Source organism: Prionailurus bengalensis, chromosome D4, assembly GCF_016509475.1.
Source record: "Prionailurus bengalensis isolate Pbe53 chromosome D4, Fcat_Pben_1.1_paternal_pri, whole genome shotgun sequence".
NCBI classification, from domain to species: Eukaryota; Metazoa; Chordata; class Mammalia; order Carnivora; family Felidae; genus Prionailurus; species Prionailurus bengalensis.
The window spans coordinates 87114998-87137830 of NC_057359.1; the positions used below are offsets into that span (position 1 = coordinate 87114998).

General features: G+C 56.1%; 1 protein-coding gene across 4 annotated transcripts in view; it reads left to right on the top strand.

Annotated features, from left to right (window-relative positions):
- URM1 (ubiquitin related modifier 1) overlaps positions 1 to 22833 on the top strand; it is a 36565-nt gene that overhangs the window by 4801 nt on the left and 8931 nt on the right. For 2 of the 4 annotated variants that reach the window (XM_043566046.1, XM_043566047.1), the window contains exon 1: positions 21495 to 22012. In XM_043566046.1, coding sequence (XP_043421981.1) covers positions 21845 to 22012 — 168 coding nt within the window. In that variant the 5' untranslated portion in view covers positions 21495 to 21844. Of the gene's footprint in view, positions 1 to 7832; positions 7915 to 9233; positions 9283 to 9618; positions 10681 to 21494; positions 22013 to 22833 lie in introns of those variants that run through there. The other 2 variants (XM_043566049.1, XR_006295025.1) reach the window with 2 other exon arrangements.

Sequence of the window (22833 nt, forward strand, 5' to 3'; positions counted from 1 at the left end):
AGGTGTGATGGGGAAGGTTGACTGAGGGGAAACAGTGGGTCGCTGGGGTTTTTTGTTTTTTTGTTTTTTGTTTTTTTGGTCCATTTAAGTACTTGATCTTCTTCCTTTAACAAATGTACACTGAGCATGTCCTGTGTGGAAGACCGTGTGCCAGGCACTGGGGAGACATGTAAAGAAGGGCCGGTCCCTGCCTTCACACTGGGTGGGGAGGGGGGTCGAAGAGGTAACTTACAGGGGTCCAGCTGGGTAAATACTGGGGTAGCCTGGAGGCAGGGGCCCGGGCACCGCAACCCTGAAGGGGCTCGGCAGCCCTGGCAGTGGATCCTCGCCAGAACAGAGCGCTCAGGAATGGGAACCCGTCTCCACCTGGGGATGAGATGGCTCTGCGGGGAGGGGAGATCAGTCACATGAGGAGGCGGGGGAATGAGGTTCACGGAAGCGGGCCGTCGAGAAATGGTCATGAGGTTTGACAGGGTTCTTCTGGAACTGGACACACGTCTGCCAGGAATCAGACAGTTCCCCAAATTCGCTGGCTGCCAAGCTGTCTCTGACCCTCCCTTGGGTTGGAGAGCAGTGGCACAGGGTGGATCTGTGTGCCACATTCAGAGGCTGGGGGACGCCCACCAAAGTACAGGACACTGCCGTCCTTGAGCTGGGAGCGGGCATGAGGCTGGGGTTAAATGTCGGGATTGGGGGACCGTGTGCATCCCTGGTGGGGGAAGACTGGGGAAGATGAAGGTGACTGTTCCTTAGTTTGACAGGTGGCCACACAGCCTTGGGAGGGAACAAGGGGCTCTCAGAAGCTTCTCAAAGATTCAGCCTTAAAGACCTGGCCAGGAAGTTAGTACAGTCTCACAGGTTAGCATTCGTTTCCCCTGCATTTGCATGGCAGGTTTAGTGCTTCCAGTCCCCTTCATTCATCCGCTGGCCGAGTGTTTACCGTGTGCCAGAGATGGGAAGGAGTCCTTCGCGGTTGCGGTGGGCATATCTGGTTTTGAGTGCTCCCTTTGTATCAGGCACCGTACTAGTTGCTGGGTATTCGGTGGGGAGCAAAACAGATGTGGTTCTCGCCCTGAATGGAGCATAATGGAAGTGGAGGCAGGCAGCAAACCGGGAAACACCTAATGTAAACTGCCCAGGTGGTGGGCATTGGCATGAGGAGAACGCCAGCAGGCGGTAAGGACAGGCTTCTAAAGAGGTGACTTTGAGGCGAAGACCTGAAGGATAGAAAGAAGCTGGCCTCATAAATTGGCAGGGAGAGCAGAGGTGCAGAGGGCCGTTCCAAGTAGAGGGGGTAGCTCTTGGTAAAAACCCTCAAGGTGGTCCAGGAACTGAAGAAAGGCCAGTGTGATGAGGGGCACAGGCTGAGTTTGGCGTGGTGGACCGCACCCCCGTTATGCAAATAATTGTCACAGATTCCTAGGCGATAGCTGCCGTTATCATTCCCGTTTTAAAAACTGGAAACCCAAACTCCGAGACATCAGGGTCCACACCGTGCAGTTATTTAAGTGGCAGAACTGGGATTTAGAACCAGACTTCAGGGTCTCCAAAGGCCTTGCGTGGTGCCACTAACTCCCTTGACCTATATGACCTCTCCTACCTGCAGTGTATTTTCTGGTTTTGACACTTTTCGTTCATTCATTCATCCATGCCTTCAACAGCTACTTACTTTGATTTGTGTAATGACCATAGTAAATATTATCTGTCAAGAAAACCAGATCTCCGAGAGAGACAGAAAGACCTGTCCAGAGTTACAGAAATAGGGAGACTGGGCTAAGCGCAGATGTTTGATCTCTCATTCTCCGTTTACTGCTTATGGGGCCGATGGGGCCTGTCCTCCCCTCTCTGGGATGGCCGAAAAGGAAGTGGGAGAGAAACTGAAATGGCCCCTTTACTCAGCCTTTGGGCCCTTGGCAGTGGATCTTTACCCCTGGTTCCCATTTTTGCCCTGCTGCGCCCAGAGGCATAGGTCACACCGCAGCCACGGAGCTGGCTGGCAGCTGCCAGACATTACCCTGGCACACAGGAGCCCAGCGGGTGCCGCCAGCAGAGTCTCACTCTTCCCCCAAGCCCGTGCCCAGCACTGTCGACTGGCAGCCTTCCCAGCCCGGGGGCTGCAACTTGGCCAAGCAGGTCTTGGAGACTCCAGCAGAGAAAATAGCAACCATAAGATTATGGATTGTGACAAGTCTCACAAACAAGGGGACTCCGGGGCCCTGGGTCCTGGGCCAGGGGAGAGCTTCCAACCGAGCCAACTTGGGAAAAGAGGATGGGCAAGGCCAAAGGGGGTGAGCTTGCAGGAGGAGCCCTGGCAGTGCGCGTTTGCAGATCACTTAGTTCCACGGGCCTCTTTTTTCCCATCTGTGAAACGGGAGGTTGGGTTAGATTTAGTCTTTATTGAGCTGGCTATCCATCGGACATCCACAGTCTGGGAAAGTTGCTTCCAGATCTGAGCATACAATTCTGGGAATCGGGATGTGGTGGTGAGAAGTTATGCGCGTAGAGGGGACCTCCTAACAGCCATCTCCGTGGAGCAGGCCTTGATTGGCAGAGGTTGGTAGCACCATCAGTTTCGGACATTGTGGCTGCTGGGGGCTGGCTTTTATACATCAAGAGTTCCTTCGGTGCAAGGCCCCCAGCCCGTGGTTGGTCAGTGGGCTGGAGCAAACCCAAAACTTCAGGGGAGACAGACTGTCCCCATGTGGGCCTTACCTGCCCTGGCCCCCAGGAGGAGACACTAGGCCTCACCTTTCCCTGCCCTTCTTCCTCTGCCCTGCCTTTGTATTACAGGGTGGCCCGGCCAGGGAGCTGGAGGGAGCTCCCGGGCGCTTTAAACTGCTTAGCATGCATTTCACAGCCTCTCTGGGGCCAGCTGTTCCTTTCTCTGCTCTGGGGCCTGTTTGCTGATCCCCTCCCCACCGCCCTCCTCTCCCCCAACCCCTCCCAGTCCCTGTGCAAAATTGCTTTTGAAAAGATCCACTTTCTGCTTAATTAAACAATGAGGAGCGTCCCCTGCACATCTGTAAACCTCCTTCTGAGGCCAGTTTAGCCCACAAACTGCTCCATTCTTACCCCCATTCACTTGTAAATAGACCCTCTGATGTTCCCTCTACCCTCTCTTCTCCTTTACTCCCCCCATCTCTGCTCTTTCTTCTCCCTTTTCAACTAAGGCCTGGGGTGGGCTCCCAGAAGAGCCTGGAGCCTGGTGGACTTGGTGGGAACTGGAGCGGTTTAACCTTATGGAGGAGAAGACTTAGGGGGTCTGGCTCTCCCAGAACTGAGTGGTGTGTGGAAGAGGGGCCACTTTTGTTGGTGTGGTCCCTGTGGACCAACCAAGGCTCATTGGGTGCGAGTGTCAGGAAGATAGATTTCTGGTTGGGGGCAAGGTTCTCCCTGGAGGTGATCAAAGAGAGGCTGGATGTGATGTGGGTCTGTCGCAGGCGAGTTCATGAGCAGATAAGACCTTGGGATTGTTCTCTTTCATCCCTAAAAGCTAGGATGGACACCAGTGGCAGGGAGGGGCTGCCACAGTGGGTGGTCAGTGTCCGAAGACAAGGACAGGTCCACTGGGTGAGCAATCCTGGTGGAAGCTTCCGTAGGTGCTAAGAGGGGAGTGTGTGGTGCCCCTTTGCCAACAGCCTGCAGGAGAGGGGTCTGGCAGCCAAGGGGATAAGGAGCCCGAGTCACTGTGGCCAGAGGACATTGTCCTGTGCGGTGGACGCTCCACAGGGCCTGCTGCTCCCTTTATGCCTGAACCCTCACGGCAGCGCTTTGGGGTTTGGATCGCTGTCCCCGTATGTCAGGCTGACTCTGCAACTGGTGCCCTCCCAGGGCATCTAGCAGCAGCTCAGGGTCCCCCAGCTCCAGAACCCCAACTCTTAACCACTCCGCCACAGAGCAGCAGCTCCCATTACTGCTGTTTCCCAAATGGGCGGGCCAGGCTTCCTTGCTGGAGACCTTGTATTAGGTGTCCATCAGATGCCCGCATTCTGGCCTCCACAGCCTCAGAATGTGATTCCTTCCACCTGGGCTGTCCTGGGAGCATCTTAGGGGTCTGAACATCGAAAATGGAAAGGAACACCTGGCTGGCTCAGTCAGTAGAGCTCTTGACCTTGGGGGTCATGAGTTCAAGCCCCACATTGTGTATAGAGTTTACTTAAAAATATATATATTTTTTTTTAATTTTTTTTTCAACGTTTATTTATTTATTTTTTGGGACAGAGAGAGACAGAGCATGAACGGGGGAGGGGCAGAGAGAGAGGGAGACACAGAATCCGAAACAGGCTCCAGGCTCTGAGCCATCAGCCCAGAGCCTGACGCGGGGCTCGAACTCACGGACCGCGAGATCGTGACCTGGCTGAAGTGGGACGCTTAACCGACTGCGCCACCCAGGCACCCCTATTTTTTTTTTTTTAAATAATAAAGTGGAGGGACGGCCAGTGTCTGGGGTCCCCTCACTGCTCCCAGCCCCCTACCCCATTCCCCCATTGCCTTTCCAGCTTTTGATGGCAGTGGATCCTACAGAAAACCCCAGCCAGTCCCAGCATTATCTGATGAGTCCTTGACTGTACTCCACCCCCGAGACTGTCCGAGCACATCCCCAGGGTGCCAGGGGCCTGAGCAGAGCTTGTGGAAGCTCAGGACACTGGGAGAGAGCAAAGGGTACGGGTTTTTCCCCCGGATCACAGAACAGTCACGGCACTGACGTGCCAGAAACTTTATATGGATCGTCTGATTCAGTCCTCATGACCACTGTGTGAGGCGTTCTTACCACTCCCATTTCCCAAAGGAAGCTGCGGCTCAGAGAATCCCACGGCCAAGGTCATAGGACCAAGAAGTAATGGGTTTAAACTCATTTACTGTGTTCCCAACCTCTTCTCCCTCCATAGTCGTCCACATGTGCAGCAAACATCTCAGGCGGGTTCTGTGTGTGAGATTCTGTGCTGTGTGCTGTGGCCACACCAGGTCCTCAGAACACACTCTGGTTCCTAACGGTCATGCCATGAACTTGAGCTGGATCTCGATAACGTGTGTAGCCAGAGAAACAGGGAGCCCCAGCCCAGGCAGTGTGGGTTCTGTACCCACGGAGCAAACTTGGGGTACACGAAGAAGGAGAGGCCTCTTCCAGGGAAGACCTGTCTCAGGGCCCCTGCATGCCCTGCGCGGTCTGGCCCCTGGCTACTGCTTTGGTCTCATCTGCTGATCGTCTTGCTTTCTCTGTTCTATTACCTTGAACCTGCCAATTCCGTCACGCCATTAAGTCTTCATGTGTATTCTTTCTCCTGCCTGGGATGCTTCCCCGTCCTGCCCTACTCATCCATGAGGCCTCAGCATCAACATGAACGTCCTCAGAAAAGTTTTCCTGCACCTGCACAAAAGAGATAGCATTTATCACAACTGATTGAATAAGTGGTGGTCGTCTCCCCTGCTGGCCTGTTAGCTCCATGAGGGCGGGCTCTGTGTCCTTCTTGCTCATTGCCGTCTTCCTAGCACCTGGCACATAGTAGTTGCTCAGTAAATATTTGCCTTGCAAATCCCAGGAGGGAAACCACCCTCCGTGGGAGCGGGAAGGCAGGAGGACATAGAGGGGGAAGGTGGATCGAAGATTCCCCAGAGCCACCAGTCCCTGACTCTGCTTAACCCTTCCTCCTCCCCTGGGCGCCTTTGGAAGCCGACCATCTGGCTTGGAGATTATTTGCATATTGTCTGGGCCTCAGCAAGCCTAGCAAGATGTCCCTGGGGGTGTGTTTCAGGCCAGGCCGAGTGGCCCTTGCAGGCCTCCTTGTGAAGGGAGCCGTGAGTTCCACCTCTCCCCACCCCCAAATCCAGGCATGGGGGAACAATACGGTGGCCTCACCATGGAAACAGGCTATCAAGAATGTGGGCAGGCCTGGGGGGCACAGAAGAGGGAGGGAGTGACCTCAGCAAAGAGGAGCATCATGATAAATGAGCCCGTACCGACAGCGGACTCACCCCCCAGTCCACCCCTCTGGGACTCCATGATGGTGCCTTCACTTGGATGACCCCGACATGACCACTAGCCCTCTCCCCTCCCCCCAGCCTATCCAGGGTGGAGCAGAGCCCCCCCCCTCCTTTTGGAGGGAGCCCGGGCCTTTACCCAACGGGGTCCTGGTTCTGTACCGGCCAGCCAGGGCTGTGGAGGTACAGCTGGTGGCCCTCAGGCCAGGCACTGCCCAGTGCCTCTCAGCTCCTCCACGCACGCAGGCACAACCCCGCCTGCCATGGCTGGCTGATGGATGCGTCAGACCCCGGCGGCTGTATCGAGCGGCAGCAAGATGTATGGGCTGGCGGCCCACCAGACAGTGCCAAGATGGAGGCCAAGGGGAAACCTCTGAAACCAGGCCTCAGGGAGAAACCCAGCCAGAGTGTAAACGGACCGCAGCTAGTCGGAGGCTGCACTCCCCATCCCCTGCCCACTCCAGAGACCATGAGGACTCGAATCTCTTTGTGTAAAAGCAGGAATTAAAATCGAAAGGCGGCAGCCTCAGACATTGGACACTTTGCCCATGGCCCTGTGCTCTGCTGGCATACAATCCAGGGAAGTTGGCACGGAGCAGAGTGTCCGGGTCCATCCGGGGTGCAGCCTGCCTGCCTCCTAGAAGGCTCCCACGCGGGTCAGGGAGAATGCCTTAAAGTCCTGTCCAAGGCTGATGCCAGGGTCGAGACACGCTGCTGGGCCTAGACTGGGGCAGAACTGAGCTTCTCCTTGTCCAAGCCGATTTTCCCTCACCTGTGTGCCAGGGCTGTCGTTCTAGGCAGAGAAACCAAGGCACTACCTGGGCCTTTCTCCAGCTTCACCCCGGAGCTTTGTCTCAGGCATGTGTTCAGGACAGCAGACCCTTCTGAGAGACTAAGTCAGGATAGGGGTGGCTAGCCCCAGGCCCCTGCTGATTTCCCAGAGACGAGTTGTCTCCCCAGGACTTTCAGTTCTCAGGTGGTCTCGGGGAGAGAAGGAACTCCTGCAGCCTTAGGAGACAGTCTGTTAGAGGTGTGGATATTTGAGAGCCATAGGCTTTGAGGAGTTTATAGAGCCAGATTTCAGTGTGCCGTGGCCAGGGACCCTGTTCCTAGGAAAGGAGAGGTGACCCAGGGGATAGATGGCTCTGAGCCTCCACATGATGTGCAAAGAGCTTGGTGACTGTCCCAGAACCAGAGTGGCAGATCTCAGTGTCCAGCTGGGAAGGAAAGGCCCTTTCAATCCTGAACCTCTTGCCTCTTCAGCGTGGCCGTCCCCGGCCTGGGGGGCTCTGTGAAGGTGGGGGCAATGGGGCAGTGATTTGTCAGCGTCTCCGGCGGGTGAAGGATCCTTCTCTCCCTCTGCCAGAGGAAATTAACTGATGTTATCGGCTCAGCAATTGTTTTTCTTCCCTCACAAAGGGAAATATATGCAGACCCCTCCAAGAGCAAAGATGAATCCCCCCTTCTGGGACTGGCTGGAGAGAGAAAGGTGGAGGGGGCTCTTCAGGGCCCTCTCAGAAGCCTATCTGTGGCAGCTTCGAACCATCTTCCGGAACTTGTGGGGGCCTGTCTCCTAGCCCTTTCACATGTGACAGTTCCTACGGCTGTCTATCTTGAGGCCCCGTCACCTCCTTAAGTCTTGAGCAGAGCCACTTTCTCTGAAGACCTCTCTGGCAGGGCACCAACCTCCTAACCCATTTCCTCACCTTGGGAATCCACAAGTTCTGGGGCCATGAAAGCCTGGTCGAAAAGACGCCCCCAGAATCCCATGTCCACTTCTGATCCAGGCAAGGCTCTGAGGGCCAGAAATCATTGGGGTTTGGCAATAGTTTGTTCTGTGCCTTCCTTTCCAGGGGACATCCGGAACCTCCTTGTCTGGATCAAGAAGAACTTGCTAAAAGAGCGGCCAGAGTTGTTCATCCAGGGAGATAGCGTGTGAGTCCCTTCCTCCTCCTTCCCCGAGGAGGGCAGGCGGTGGTTTTGGGGGGAGGGGAGTGGAGGTTTGAACCCCTATCCTTGGGTTCCCCTGCAGCCTTCTTGGGGTCCTCTTCCCTTTATCCTCCCTTTGTCTCTAGGCCTCAGCTATTCTCTCCATACAGAAAGTACTGAGAAAAAGATGCTGCCCTTGCAAGGTCCCTTTCATCCCCCGACAATTTGGGACTGTCGTCCCGTACAACTTTCTGTGATGATGCAAATGCTGCGTATCTGTGCTGTCCAGTAGAGTCGCTAAGCACATGAGCCTTTTGAGCCCTGGAAATGTGAATAGAGGCTCACAGATAGGTGCGTTGGAGCACACGGGTTTAGAATTCCAGGGAGTCAGTGTGCGCACGTGTACGCGCACGTGTACACACGCGTGGACGCACACAATACCCACACACGCACATTTGTGCTCACTGGGGACACCCCTACACCTAGCCCAAAGCATTCGTACCTGTCCAAGGCCTAGCCCGGCCTCCTGGGAAAGGAGCCATGTGCCAAGAAGTCGCTGTGCTTCTATAAGAAGGCCAGCCTAATGTGAAAAAGAGGTGGGCAAGGTGCTTGTGGGACTCAGTCATCCCCTTGAAGCAGAGGTCACCAGCACGCCCTGGGGGGCTAAGGCTGCCATTCAGACCCCTGGCTCGGGTCACAGTCCAGCGGTGACGGAAGCTGCCCCCAAGGACAGTTGCGCTCCTTGGGCTGCTGCCAGCAGGAGCCAGACCGATACCTGTCCAGACATCAGCCTACCCAGCCTTACACCAGACAGGGCCGCTCCTGGGCATGTGGGTGCTGGAGGCCACTGGCAGCCCTCCCTGATTCTGAAGAGCCAAGATAGTCTCCTCTCCAGCACGGGCATGTGGGAGGCCTGGGACAGTGAGGTGAGACACCTGGAAAAATATGCTGCTACCAGTGTCACCATGATGGACACGCATCACGCCATCTCATCTGGCACAGTCCGGGAGGAAGGCTGTGAGTTAGGCCATTTTCAGATGAGGACACTGATGCCAGGAGAAACAAAGTGAGTTGCCTGAGGTCTGGGAGGTGGTGCTGGAATTTGCACCTGTTTTCCATATCATCCCAAAGGCCATGACTGTCTGGCCTGGTTTCCCGTAGACTCAGAGTGTCCCCTCCTCTTCCTGGGTGATCTTCGATCAGAACCTCAGGAGGAAAATCTTCCACCGCACCGTCCTCCAGCCCAAGTGTCTCAGCCTCTCTACCCCTGCTGCCTCCTGCCTCCTGCCCTTCACTGCCTGCTCCTCACTCCCTCTTTCCCACAGGCGGCCAGGAATTCTGGTGCTCGTTAACGATGCCGACTGGGAACTGCTGGTCAGTACCTTGGGGGATATCCCTCCCCTCACTGCTTCCCTAGGACAGCCTTCGGCCTTTCATCAGGCCCAGAGGGGGTGGCTGGTTAGTCCTCTGTCCCACTTGGCCTCCAACCTGAGGCCACTCAAGTCTCCCGTCCCGGGAAGGAAGGAACGGGTAGCTGGGGGAAGTGTGCTTTCCTCCGTCCTGGAGATGTGCAAATTAACGTCAGGGCACCCGTTTTTCTGGTAGATTTTATCCTTCTCTCCCAAAGCATCCAGGCCCCCCCTTCCCTCCCGACCGCTGAGGAGAGGCTGGAAGAAGGGCCCTGACAGTCTCCTCTCTCTCCTGGACCAGGGTGAGCTGGACTACCAGCTGCAGGACCAGGACAACATCCTCTTCATATCCACGCTGCACGGCGGCTGAGGGCCCCGCACTGTGCCCAGGCTCCCTTGGGGTGGGGAGAAGAGAACAGTCAGACATCCCCTGGGGCCCTGCTTCCAGGTCTCCCTGTCCCCCTTGGCCGCTTTCTTCCCTGCTCTGTCCCCCGAGCTCCCTCCAGGCAGGGAAAAGAGGCCAGGTGCTAAAAATGAGCCTTTCTCAGGCACGTGAGTGGGGGTGGGCAGGCTCAGCCCTGCCTCCCTTCCCAGCAGCTGAGGTGGGGGAGGGTGCCCCTCTGGTTGGTCACAACATGAAGGGGGCTCCGTGGCCAGGTGACCCAGCCACCTCCCCCTCCTTGTATCTCAATCTGAACACTGAGTGACCACTGACACGCTCCAACTCCTGGGCGGTAGTGTCTTCGAGGAGAAGAGGAATGGACCCGAATAGCTTATAGGAGGCCCCTCCCTTCTCAAAGATGGGAGGAGTCTCTGCCTCAGTTTCCCCATCCAGACAGCAGAGGGCTCTGGCTGTCCCCCACTGATATCATTATGGAACCCCAGCTGGGGTCCCCTATTCAGTGCTGACTCCCCCCTCCCAGCAGCTGCTCTTCCAACCACACCCCTCCTCCTGCTCCCCCAGCCCCAGCCCTTGACCCTGGCTGGCCTTCCCCCACACACACAGGCCACCAGATGGGCTCCTGAGACCCTCCCCCAGCAAAAGGCTGCCTGCAGCCCATTCTGGAGAGAGAGAGCAGGCAAAAGCTTGAACTGGCAGATAGCGGCCTGGGGAGTCAGAGTGCCTCAGTTTCCTCTTCAGTGGCAATTGAGTACTTATACTATCTGAAAGCAGGCTTGATACTTGATGGCACAAATGCAGACTTCATCTCCTTTCCCACCTCCTGCAGGAAGCAGGATGGGGGCAGGCAGCACCTGGTAGGCAGGATGGTTTGCCCCTCCTCCCTCCATCCCTTCTGGAAGTCTTGAGGCCTCAGTGTCTGCAACAGCTGGCCTTGGGCAAATAAAAGACTAGGTTGTTTACCAGCTTTGCCTGGAGCTTCATCCTTAGAAACCAATGGCACCCCACATCCCCCCAGCCATGGTCCCCGGTCCAGTCTCTGCCCCAGCCAAGGGCTTTCAGAGCTGCCCTTCACCCAACAGAGGGCAGGGGTTGAAACCCAGACTACACAGGCTGTCTAGGAGGGGGTGATCCGACATGGCCGTCTGGAGACAGGGATGGCAAAGCCAGTCTGTGCTGACCTGTCTGGGTCCCAGGACACTTCTCTACTTTGTCTGTCTGAGGCTAGGCTTTGTCCCACCAGCTGCAGCCCCAGAACGCAGAATGGGGGTGGCATATAAGACTGCTGAACCTCCCTTCCCATGACCTGGAGGAAAGGCCTTGCTGGAGGGAAACCTCAAAAAAAAAAAAAAAAAAAAAAAAAATTAGGGCATTAACATCATCCCACCCAAAACATTGCTTTTTATTAAATGTCAATGGTTTAAGGTGGAATTTCTCTCATTCTTCGGAGATGAAAGTGCCAAGTGGTTGTCTCAGCAGCGCTGGGGATGGGGTGATGTGTGTGCACATCATTCTCAAGGCCTAGGGGGACACACGACCTCTGGCTTCTGGGCTTCTTTCCAGTGCTCTGGAGGTAGAGACCTCCTGGGTTGCATAGGTGGGAGCCAGCCATGTTGGGGTTATGGGTAGGAGCTGGTCTGAGTGCGAGTTAAGGCCAGTGTTGGGGTCCAAGTGCTGTCTGGAAAGGCTGTATGACCAACCCACCCAAAGTGCTGAGGTCAGGATCTCCATGTTAGGGAACAGAGCAAGGGATTTGAAATGGCCCCCTACAATCTCACGGATTCCCGTAACCTGGAGGTCCCTCCCTGCCTCCAGCCCCACTGGAATGGCCCATTGTCCCACCTGGGATTCCAAGTCCTGGAAACTGGACGGTAGTGTTCCTTTCCTGCCTGCACCGGGAAGAGGGAGAGTAGATTCAGGATATCCCTTCTGCCAGGGCACCCCCATTTAATGCTGAGGAGTAGGGCAGGAGGATGCACTGAGAAAACCAGGTTCCCTGCGGGGAGGAGTGCCAGCAGCACCGCCGAAACTGGCCCAAGCGCTCTCCAGCATTTCGGGTCTTTTTTAGCCCCCATTGGGTCAGGAACAGGTGACCTGGGCTCAGCCCCAGCAACGCTCAACTGCTCCCCGCCGCCCCCCCCCCCGCAACTCCTGACCCCCACTTGTGAGGAAATAAACAAATAAGTAAACCCCACTATCTCCGAAGATTTGTCTTTAATGAAAAGGATTCGTTTGTCCAAGTTCTGTTTCCAAAGCCGAGGCGATTGCCCGGCTGGAGCGCATCATTCCCGACGCTTCTCCGACTCCTGACTCCTGCAGCGGCTAAAGGAGGCTCAGCCCATCGGTCCGTCTGGAGGGGCTGGCGGGAGGGGTCGGTTTATTTGGGATTTAGGGGTCGGTTTAGGCTTTTTTGTCTGGGGTGTATTGGTGGGGGCTAGGTTAAAACCAATTCAAAACGAATTAGCGAGCGCGTTCCGCCGGCATCTTCTTTCGCCCCCGACTTGCTGCGGCTCGGGCCGAGGGCGGGCTACTCGGACCACATTCGTGCTCCGCCGCGGCGTGCCAGCTTCGTTCCCGGCCGAAATTTGAAAAAGGGGAAAACGACGCGATCGACTGGAGGCCCCCGCCATCCACGACTGGTCACCCGCAGAGGAGGAGGAGAAGGACGACGACGACGACGAGGATGAGGATGGCGGCGCTGGTGGCAGGGACCGGCGTCCCTCCTTTGCGCGCCCGGCCGGGGCCGCGATCCTCGCGCTGGGGCCAGCCAGCCGCCTCCCCGAGGGGTCTCGCCCGCGCCGAGCTCTGTCCCTGCGGCTCCCGCCCCTGTTGCGCCCGGAGCTCAGCCACAGATGTCCAGCCACAATTCTCGGTTGGCCGCAGACTCGTACAAGAATTGCGTTTGGACAATCAGTGGCGAAGCCCCCGAGTTCGGGGCCCCGGTCTCCTGCGTGCGGGGTTCCGCTTGGCTTCTTAAAAGCGCCGGACCAGGAGATCTCCGGAGCTGCGCCTCCCACTACCTCGCAGACGCTCAGCGGCAGCGGCCCATCCCGCGGTAAGGTGGCCGAGCAAGCACGCGGATCCCGACCCTGCGTGGGGATCCCCATCGCCCCTGGCGTGTGTCTCCTTCGGTCTTGGCCCGGGGTCCCTAGAATAGCCCGCGTTGGGTCTCTGCGCCGCCCTGAGTCGGGGGAATCTCCTCTGTCAGGCCCGGGGAACCCCAACTCTCCTCTCCCCGCCCCCAGCCTGGGCTCCCCAGGCTCGCCGGGAATCCGGAAAGCAGGGGCCCCCGAGGCCGGGTCGCGATTCCAAGCCCGGGGGTGCGGGCTGCTGGACTCGTGGGGTCCCCGCCCCCGCCCAGCCCCGCGCACGCACCGGCTCGGGCGCTCTCCGCTTCCCTGTGGCTGAGTCGCGGCCGGGGCGCCGGCGGTAGCGGTGGCGGCGGTGGCCCGGGCGGCGGGGAGCGCTGGAATGCGCCGCCGGGTCACCTGCAGCGCCCGGGGAGCCGGGTTGGGAGCCGGCGGGCTGGCGAGGCGCAGGGCTGAACCCGAGCGGGCGCCTCTGGCGGCTCGGGGCCGGGGCGGGCTTTTAGTGGGCCGCTCCAACAATACGGGCCTGGCGCGGAGAAAGGGGCTCGGCTGCAATTGGTACTGGATTTGAATAACGCCACGGGGCCATCAATGGTCATTGTGTCGGCGGGTAATGAATCTCCGCTGTCTCTCGGGCTGGCCAGGCAGCTGCAACCTGCGCTCAGGCAGCTCTTAAAGACATAGCGTGCCCCTCCCCGGGGGCGCCCCCCTCCCCTGCACCGGCCGGACCCCTCGCCCTCCCACCCCCACTCTGTGTCCTAGACTCCCAATGCCCCGCCTGCTCCCTCGGCTGAACCTTTCGCCCATCGCCCCCTCCCTCGTCCTGGGCCAGGCACCCGCATCTCGGGGCTGCACTCCCATGGACCTGACTCAGAGCCCCTGGCCTTGGCTGAGCTCCCCAGGAGTGCCTAGGGGACCCCAGAGTCTTTTCAGGCCCAACCCTGGCCTCCCATCTGCATCTAAACCTGAGGCCTCTGGAGCCCTCCTTCTTTAAGCTGCTGCCCCAGGGACTTCTAGCTGGAGGGTGAGGGAGAACAGTCTGGAGGTCAGAGGGTCACCCCCTTAAAAGGCTCTGCTGAAGGATAAGGGAGGAGGGCAGGCAGTCCCAGCCCCCAGGCTAAAGATGCCACCTCCAGAGACCACACCCCCACCAGGGATCTGGAGACTGCCCTCTCCCCAGACCAAGGACAAGGACTTGATTCCCAGGATACCTCCTGCAGGCTCCTGGATACCTCAGCTCTGGCAGGGGGGTAGGGGGGAGCAGGGGGAGGGCGAGAGGGGTGTGGATGCTATTAATGCTTGTCTTGTCATGTCTCTTCCACCGGACAGCTCACCACCCGTTCAGGACAGCTGGGGCTCTGTCTAGGTGTGATGTGCCCCCCACCCCCGGCCCAGCCAGGTCTGGCACAGAGAAGGTTCTCAGTCTGCTGGGGGAATACATACCAATTTCTCACCCACAGAGCTCAGCCTGTCTTTCCCAATGAATCTCACATCCTGGTGGGGAGTGTGTGACCATTCCACCCGTACATCCTGCCCTCCTCCATCCACCCCGGCATCCCCCGGACACCCAGAGGATCCCTGCCTCTGCCCTGAAATCCTCTCCTTTCCTCACGGACTGTGGGCCACCTCACCACATCCCCCCACTGGATTGGGATGATTGGTTTGTCTGTTCTCACTGGGACAAGAAGTGGGTCCTACTAATAGTCTTCATGCCTCTGGAGCCTCGTACAGTGCCCCCCCACCACCACCCATCATTGGATGTCCATTAAGCCATCAGTGGCTTAAACATGAATCGCATGAACTTCTTGGAGTTTCTTACAAAAAGTTGAAAAAATAAGGCTTCTGGGGAGTAGCACTTGAAGTCAGGGTTTCATAGGGAGGGAGCACTGCTAACCAGGTCCCAGCTCCTGGGAATGAGCCGTCTGCCAATAATAACAGCCACAACAAATGTTTTCCGTGCCAAGCACTAAACGCCTTTTTTTTTTTAATGTTTATTTATTTTTGAAGGAGAGAGACAGAGCGTGAGCGGGGGAGGGGCAGAGAGAGAGGGAGACACAATCCGAAGCAGGCTCCAGGCTCTGGGCTGTCAGCATAGAGCCTGACGCAGGGCAGGGCTCGAACTCACAAGCTGTGACATCTTGACCCGAGCCGAAGTCGCACGCCCAAGCGACTGAGCCACCCAGGCGCCCCAAGCACTAAACACTTTTAAGGACTTCTCACAACAACCTAGAAAGTAGTTAGCCCCACTTTACAGATGAAGAAACTGAGACTGGCGGCAGTGAAGTCCCTAGCACCTAGCTGGCAGGTGATGGAGCCAGAGCGGGAACCCAGGGCTGTGGAGCTCGGTGCCCAGCCACTTCCAGCCTCGGCTCGGCAGAGATACCGAGGGGACTGATGGACATGCACACACAAAGTGCTGAGACCCAGGAGACACCCGAGTCTTCTTAAAAATCCAGCCCCAGCCCCAGCCCAGCCTGGCAGGAACACAACCTTGACGGAGCTGGCCAGAGAGGTCTCTGCTCGAGCGGAGACCTCCCAGGCCTCTTCGGAAAACCACATTCTACAATCTAATCAGCATTTTCCACCTCCGGAGTATGTCAGAGCTATTTAAAGCCATCCGTCCTGGGCAGAGAAGGGTCAGTTGGCTTCATCCTCAGGGAAACTGAGGAGCCAAGAAGGGTCTTATCGCTAGTCATTGAAAAGATATTTCTGGAATGCCTACTGTGTGCTGGTCAGGGCTTCAGCAACGGGCAGTGTCCCCAAAGGCAAACCAGCAGGGGAGGAGACCCTAGTCCCCGGGGAGTGGGGAGTTAGGTGAAGGCGACAGGCCGCTGAGGCGAGCACTGTTCCAGGCAGAGGAAACGGCACGGCCAAGGCTAACAAGCAAGAAAGAGAAAGAACCGGGAGAGTGGGAAGGAGAGAAATTCGGCGTGGCTGGAGCTCGGAGAGAAAGAGGAAGTGCCCGATAAAGCTGGGTTGACCCTGCGGGCCCTGTAGGACATTGGGAGGATTTGTGATTTTATCCTAAACACAGCGGGGATCCTGGAAGGTCTGACAAGTTCAGATTTACATTTTTAAAGGTTTGCTGGGGCTGTTGTGTAGACAATGGGGGTGGGGCGGCCGATGGGGCAAGCTGGATGACTGAGACCCATTGAGCTACTACTGCTGATTTGCAGGTGACAGCTGGTGGTGGCCTGAGATTAGGGGATGGCAGGGCAGGGTCCCAAACCGTGTTCTTGACAGGCAGGCGACCTCAGGCAGGTCACCTGGCAATGAATAACTTTTAGTGAGTATCTGAGGTGTACTCGGTGCCTGAGGCCATCTGCTCTTGCCTCTCCAGAAGTATCCATCGAGGGGCATCAGGACACTTGATCTCGGCTCACGTCAGTTGAGCCCCACGTGGGGCTCCGTGCTGTCAGCACAGAGCCTGCTTGGGATTCTCTCTCTCCTCTCTCTGCCCCTCCCCTGCTTGCACTTGCTCTCTCTCTCTCTCTTTAAAAAAGGGGGAAAAAAAAGTATCTGACCGGTAGACAAGTGGACAGACACACAAGTAGCCAGCCAGTCCCCACGAAAGGAGCAGAGCCAAAGGAAAACTCCTTCACGGAAGTATTAGCAAAGCTCTTGGGGATTATAGAAGACCAAGGGATGCATTCCAACAGGGAGGATGTGAGGAGTCTTCTGCAAGAGGCAGCATTGTCTTGGGCAAGTAGAGTTCAATAGACTGAACTCTAGTTACTGCCTCTGTGAGATGGGGCCGTTGTGCCTGTCCAGCCTCCCTAGAGATGGCTCTGGTGTTGGGAGGACTCAAACACTCCTTGTATTTTCTTGCAGTAAGATTTTACCATTGCCAGGGCACCTGGGTGGCTCAGTGAGTTGAGCATCTGACTCTTGATTTCGACTCAGATCACGAGCTCACGGTTTGTGAGATCGAGCCCCGTGTCTGCTTGGGATGCTCTCTCTCTTCCTGCCCCTCCCTGGCTCGCGTGTGCACACATATTCTCTCTCTCAATATAAGTAAACTTCAAAAAAAAAAAAAAAACATTTTATCGTTCCCTTCCAACACGCACACACACACACACACACACACACACACAGATACATGTTTGGGCTTATGCATGCATTCAACTGTTCCTAACCTCTGCTCTGCCTTCTCCCTTATTAAGATGAGCACTCAGGAAAGAGGTGACAGAGTTGTCCACACTGCCAATCAGGCATGCCCTATCCCCCAGGACTATCATTTTTTTTTTTTAATTTTTTTTTCAACATTTATTTATTTTTGGGACAGAGAGAGACAGAGCATGAACGGGGGAGGAGCAGAGAGAGGGAGACACAGAATGGGAAACAGGCTCCAGGCTCTGAGCCATCAGCCCAGAGCCTGACACGGGGCTCGAACTCACGGACCGCGAGATCGTGACCTGGTTGAAGTCGGACGCTTAACCGACTGCGCCACCCAGGCGCCCCTATCCCAGGACTATCATTTTACCTAACACTGTGCCCAGCACAAAGGACATGCTCAGTAAATGTCTGTTGAATGAATGACGGAATGAATGCGTTATTGGAGTAATAATTAAATGAATAGGCGGACAGACAGACAGATGGATAAGAAAACAGCTGTTGGGACACTTGGCTGAGAGATGAAATGAGTAGATTGCCTGCGAGTATGAATGTAGCCAACCAGCTGAGGTTCTCGATGCAGAGCAGGAGACGTTGCTGTGGGTGGGCTCGCTGAAGTAGGGCTAGAAAAGGATTCATGCTGCAGCCTGGACTCCACGCTTCAGAAGCAGGCCCAGGACACGGAGCGTGGCAGACACGTGCCTAAGGGAGCAGCTCTGGCGACGGGGCAGTCGGGCCGCGCCTCTGTGCACGATGTTTCCAACCTTGGAGTCCTGGCCCCAAATACTGCGATCCACCCTGGTTTCCGGGTGGCCCCAGGATGGAGGAAGGAGCCCTGCCACTGCTCAGCGTGCCTCCCCAGGCCAGGCCCTGCCTATACAGAGAGTTCTGGAAGAGCAGCCAGTGTTCCGGCATGGTGCTGGCCAAGTGGGCTGACTGCATAAATGAGCTGACGACCTGACATTTACCCATTCTCAGAAAATAACAAAGCCAGGCCACCGTCCCCACCCAGAGGGGATCCTAAGAACCCCCGCGCCTTGCATAGCATGTTTCAGTTTATAAAAGATGATGTTCCTGGCTGGCTCAGTCGGTAGACCACGCGACTCTTGATCTCAGGGTCGTGAGTTCAAGTCCCACGTTGGGCATGGAGCTTACTTTAAAAAAAAAGGGGGGGGCACCTGTGTGTCTCAGTCAGTTGAGCGTCCGACTTCGGCTCAGGTCACGATCTCGCGGTCCGTGAGTTCGAGCCCCGCGTCGGGCTCTGTGCTGACAGCTCAGAGCCTGGAGCCTGCTTCGGATTCTGTGTCCCCCTCTCTCTCTGCCCCACCCCTGTTTGTGTTCTATCTCTTTCAAAAATGAATAAATTTTTTTTTTAATTAAAAAAAAAAAAAAAGACTTCCTCTCCAGGAGATGACAGGGCAGGGAAGCTTTCCAAATGAAAGCCGCCTCCACCCACCTGGGGTGCTTTATCCCATCACGCTGTGTTCTTGTCTCCATCACACATATCCTCTTCCTTCACCTGTTGTCTTATTTGCCCACTAAAATGTGAGCCCTATCCAGGCAGGGATATATATGTATACATACATATAGATAGATATGTATTTTTTTAAAGTTTATTTATCTTGAGAGAGAGAGAGAGAGAGAGAGAGAGAGAGAGAGAATCCCAAGCAGGCTCAGTGCTGTCAGTGTGGAGCCCGACCTGGGCCTTGAATGGTGAGATCATGACCTGCACCGAAATCTAGAGTCGGATGCTTAACCAAAATGATTGAGCCACCAAGGTGCCCCAACAGCCACCATATATTAAGCACTGGTGCTGGGCTAAGCACTTTTCATGATCGCTACAGCTTTGTGAAAACTGCCATCACTTGGCCCCATTTTACAAACCAGGAAACTGAGGCCCAGAGACGGGAAGCTACTCCCCCCAGGTACAGAGTTACTGAGTGACAGAGCCAGGTCTTCGACCCAAGTCTGTCTAACTGCAAAGCCCATGTTGTTAACCATGCCACCGTGATACCTGATACTCTGTTACCCCAGTACGCCGTGGGGATGAAGCCACTGGAAGTTAAGAGTTTGGACCGAGACCTATGGCCTGATTCCATTAAAAAAAATTTTAACGTTTATTTTTGAAAGAGGGAGAGAGACAGAGAGGGAGCAAGGGAGGGGCAAAGAGAGAGGGAGACAGAATCTGAAGCAGGCTCCAGGCTCTGAGCTGTCAGCACAGAGCCCAACTAGGGGTCCGAACCCACGAACCATGAGATCATGACCTGAGCTGAAGTCCGACACCCAACTGACTGAGCCACCCAGGCGCCCCGACAGCGTAGGTTTTAAATGGGCAATTGCATGGTGTGTGAGTTACATCTCAGTAAAGCTGCAGAGGAGAGAGGGGTGGGGGGAGGGCAAAATGGGTGAAGGGACGTGGGAGGTACGGGCTTCCAGTTATGAATGAGGAAGTCACGGGAATAAAAGGCACAACATGGGGAATATAGTTGATGATACTGTGATAGTGCTGTTGTATGGTGACAGATGGTAGCTGCACTTGTGGGGCAAAGAGTAACTGTAGAGACATTGAATCACTATGTTGCACACCTGAAACTAATGTCACAGTGTGTAACTACACTCGAATAAAAAAAAAATCTTTGTTTTGAGCAAAAAGAGTTGCAGGGAGCGCCTGGCTGGCTCAGTGGGCAGAACATGCAACTCTTCGTCCTGGGGTCATGAGTTCAAGCCCCACGTTGGGGCTTAAAAAAATAAATAAAGGGGCTCCTGGGTGACTCAGTCGGTTAAGCGTATGACTCTTGATTTCAGCTAAGGTCATGATCTCAGGGTTCATGAGTTAGAGGCCCGCGTCAGGATCTGGGCTGGCAGTGTGGAGCTTGCCTGGGATTCTCTCTGTCTCAGTCTCTCTCTCTGTCCCTCCCCCACTTGCACTCTCTCTCTCAAAATAAATACATAAACTTTTATTTTTTTTTTCAACGTTTTTTTTTTTTGTTTTTTTTTTTTTATTTTTGGGACAGAGAGAGACAGAGCATGAACGGGGGAGGGGCAGAGAGAGAGGGAGACACAGAATCGGAAACAGGCTCCAGGCTCCGAGCCATCAGCCCAGAGCCTGACGCGGGGCTCGAACTCACGGACCGTGAGATCGTGACCTGGCTGAAGTCGGACGCTTAACCGACTGCGCCACCCAGGCGCCCCAATACATAAACTTTTAAAATGTGTGTACTTTAAAAAAAAATAATAATAAATTCGTTAAAAAAGAGTTGGGGCTGAAGGGTCTCACCTGCCATTCACCTAAAAGTGCTTGGCAAGTCACTTCCTGTCTCTGAGTGGCAGTTTCCTAACCAGTAAAAGTGGGAAAAATAAACGTCTCTTGGTGTTGATGTGAGCGTTAAATGAGATAGTAATACGTGTCATTATCCCCATTTCATCGAGGAGGAAACTTAGGCCCAGAGAAGGGAAGTGACTTGGCCTGGATGTAGAGCTGGTGGGTGACAGGTGAGGGCTCTCCTGGGCCCCTTGACACTGCTTCTTTTAGCATTTCTGTAGACTGGATCTGTGCTCCCACCCATCCCCATCACTGCCACCACCCCCTTCCATCCTCCACTTTCTCTGGGGCTCTGAGTCTCCCCACTGTCCGAGCCCAGAGCGCACCGAGGTAGTGAGGTCCCCCTGGAGCACAGGACGCCCTCTCCCCAGCCCCCACCCTGCTCCCCTCCTGGGGCCATGATGCTGTCTTGCTTTTGCTTGTAATAAAGAAAATATCTCAGCTACCCTTCCACAGTTGCTTGGCAACCCCAAAGGGGGGTGGGGGGAGCCAAGGGGAGGAGGGAAGGGAGAGGACTCTGGAGCCAATCTGGAGACAAAGAGTAGGATTTCGGTGACATGGAGCCTGTTCTTAGTGCTAACCTGGCCTGGCCGGGAGGCGGGCAGGGGTGGGGGCTTCCTCCCACCCCAGCGGCTCACACCAATAAATATGCATTAGGGAAGTGGGCAGAGTTTTTCCCACAGACCTGAAAGGCCACAGCTGACCTTTCTACCCTCTTTATGTACCAACGTGACAGTCAGAGAGAGCAAAGAGCAGGACCCCCTGAGACGCCTCCCCCGTGGCCTTCTGACTTGGGGAAACTTTTCACCCTCCGCCTTCCCCTGGCCCCAGACCAGGTCACAGCCTGGCCTGGGCCCCTGTCCCAGGGGTTTCAGGTGGGAGTCTGGAGCTCCCAGCCTCAGGGTCGGCCTCAGGCCTTGTAGGCCTTGGTGGCACGGAGCCAGGCCTGAGGCTCTGGCTCAGCCTGTAAAGGCGCTTCCTGCCTCCTGGGCCAGTCTGCCTGTAGCTCCCCATATTGTGCCCCTCCCGCCCCACCTCTGCCTGAGGCCTCCTCCATTAGGAGCCCGTTCTTGTTCTTTGACCAGTCGCTTCCAGAGTACTCTGTTCCTCTTCTCCTTTGGGGTGGGCCCCCTCTTCCCCAACCCCCCTACTTCTGCAGTGCCCTCCTTCAAAAACTAGGAAGCCCTCGAAGCTGCCGTTTCCCTGAAGTGAAGATGGTATTTGGGGGGTGCAAAGGAAGGAGGGTGGGGGTGGTGATCTCTCTCCCTGGTGCCTTGGCTTGCTGGCCGCAGGCCGGGGGGTGGAGAAAGTCTGCTCTGAATGGAGTCAGTGTAGAGACAGGAAAAGCAAACACCTCAGCCTGGGCCCTGCTGGCCTCTTTGGGGTGAGGTAGGATGGGGCAGGGGCCCAGGTTCATCTCAGCCTCTCCCGATCAGCCCTCTCCTGCTCCTGAGAGCCCATGGCTTCCTGGACCCCTGGCCCACAGCATCCAGAAAGGAAGTGGGTTTAGGGTCTGTGGACAAGCCCCCCAAGAGACACCTTCATCAGAATCTTTCCCTGCGCCACTGCCCAACCCCCAGCCAGTGCCCTTACTGCCCGGCAGATGCCAGGAAAATCTGTGCCTGGGAAGGGCAGTCTGGCACCTGAAGTCCTGCTTGACCAAGCCCTTCTCAGCAGCAGGAACTGGGTGGGAAGTCACTTTGTGCCAGAGACGGCCCCAGCAGTGCCATCTGCCTCCCGGGCCGAGGGGACCCCAAGTTGCTCTGCCCAGGTGAGTTCTCCTCTGGCCCCATGACCAGAAAGTGAGGGAGGGGGAGGCTAGGACCATCCCCCACCCCCCAAGAATCTGTGACATTTTCATCGCCCTCTGTGGTGCATCTCACCACCCTCTGTGGTGCGTGCGTCTCGGGCACTTGGGTGAGGGGAGCTGAAGGGAAGGATGGTTGAAGAGGCTGGAGGTGAAGTCTGAGGATGGAGAGACAGGAGGGGCTAGAGTCTGGGGAGCAGGACTCCTGGGCTCCAAGCCAATCTTTCGATTAGACTTGTGGAATCACAGAGGCTCCTGTGATGGTCTCCTCTGATCACTTCGATTCTAAAAGACTCTGGAATGAGCTCAGAGAGGGGCAGCAACTCATCCTGGGTGACACAGCCAAGTTGGCAGAGCTGAGACTCAAACCCACCAGGCTCCCTCAGCACGCCGAGGGCAGTACTGGTGGTACCCTGGGCACCACGCTTGGCCACCTCTCCTTCACTTTCCGAGTACGGCTTGGTCCCTCTGGATTTCAGGGGTGGAGAGGAGCAGACTCTGAACAGCACCTCCCAGGGCTTCCTTCCCTTTCCTGTCCTCTCCCAGGCCGGGCACCATGCCCAGGACTGGGCCACCCCTGTCACAATCTCCTCTGATTGCCCCTGGAATGCCATGGTTGGTCTTTGCCTTAGAGATCCCGAGAACAGGTCCCCTTTGCTCGCAGTGTCTAACCATAGTCCCTCATGCTGTAATCAAAATCCAACCACTTCCTGGAAAGCAAGGTCAACAGCTGACCGACTGCCACAGGGTCCTAGCAGTGCCCACCTTGAGGTGCCCTGGCTAAG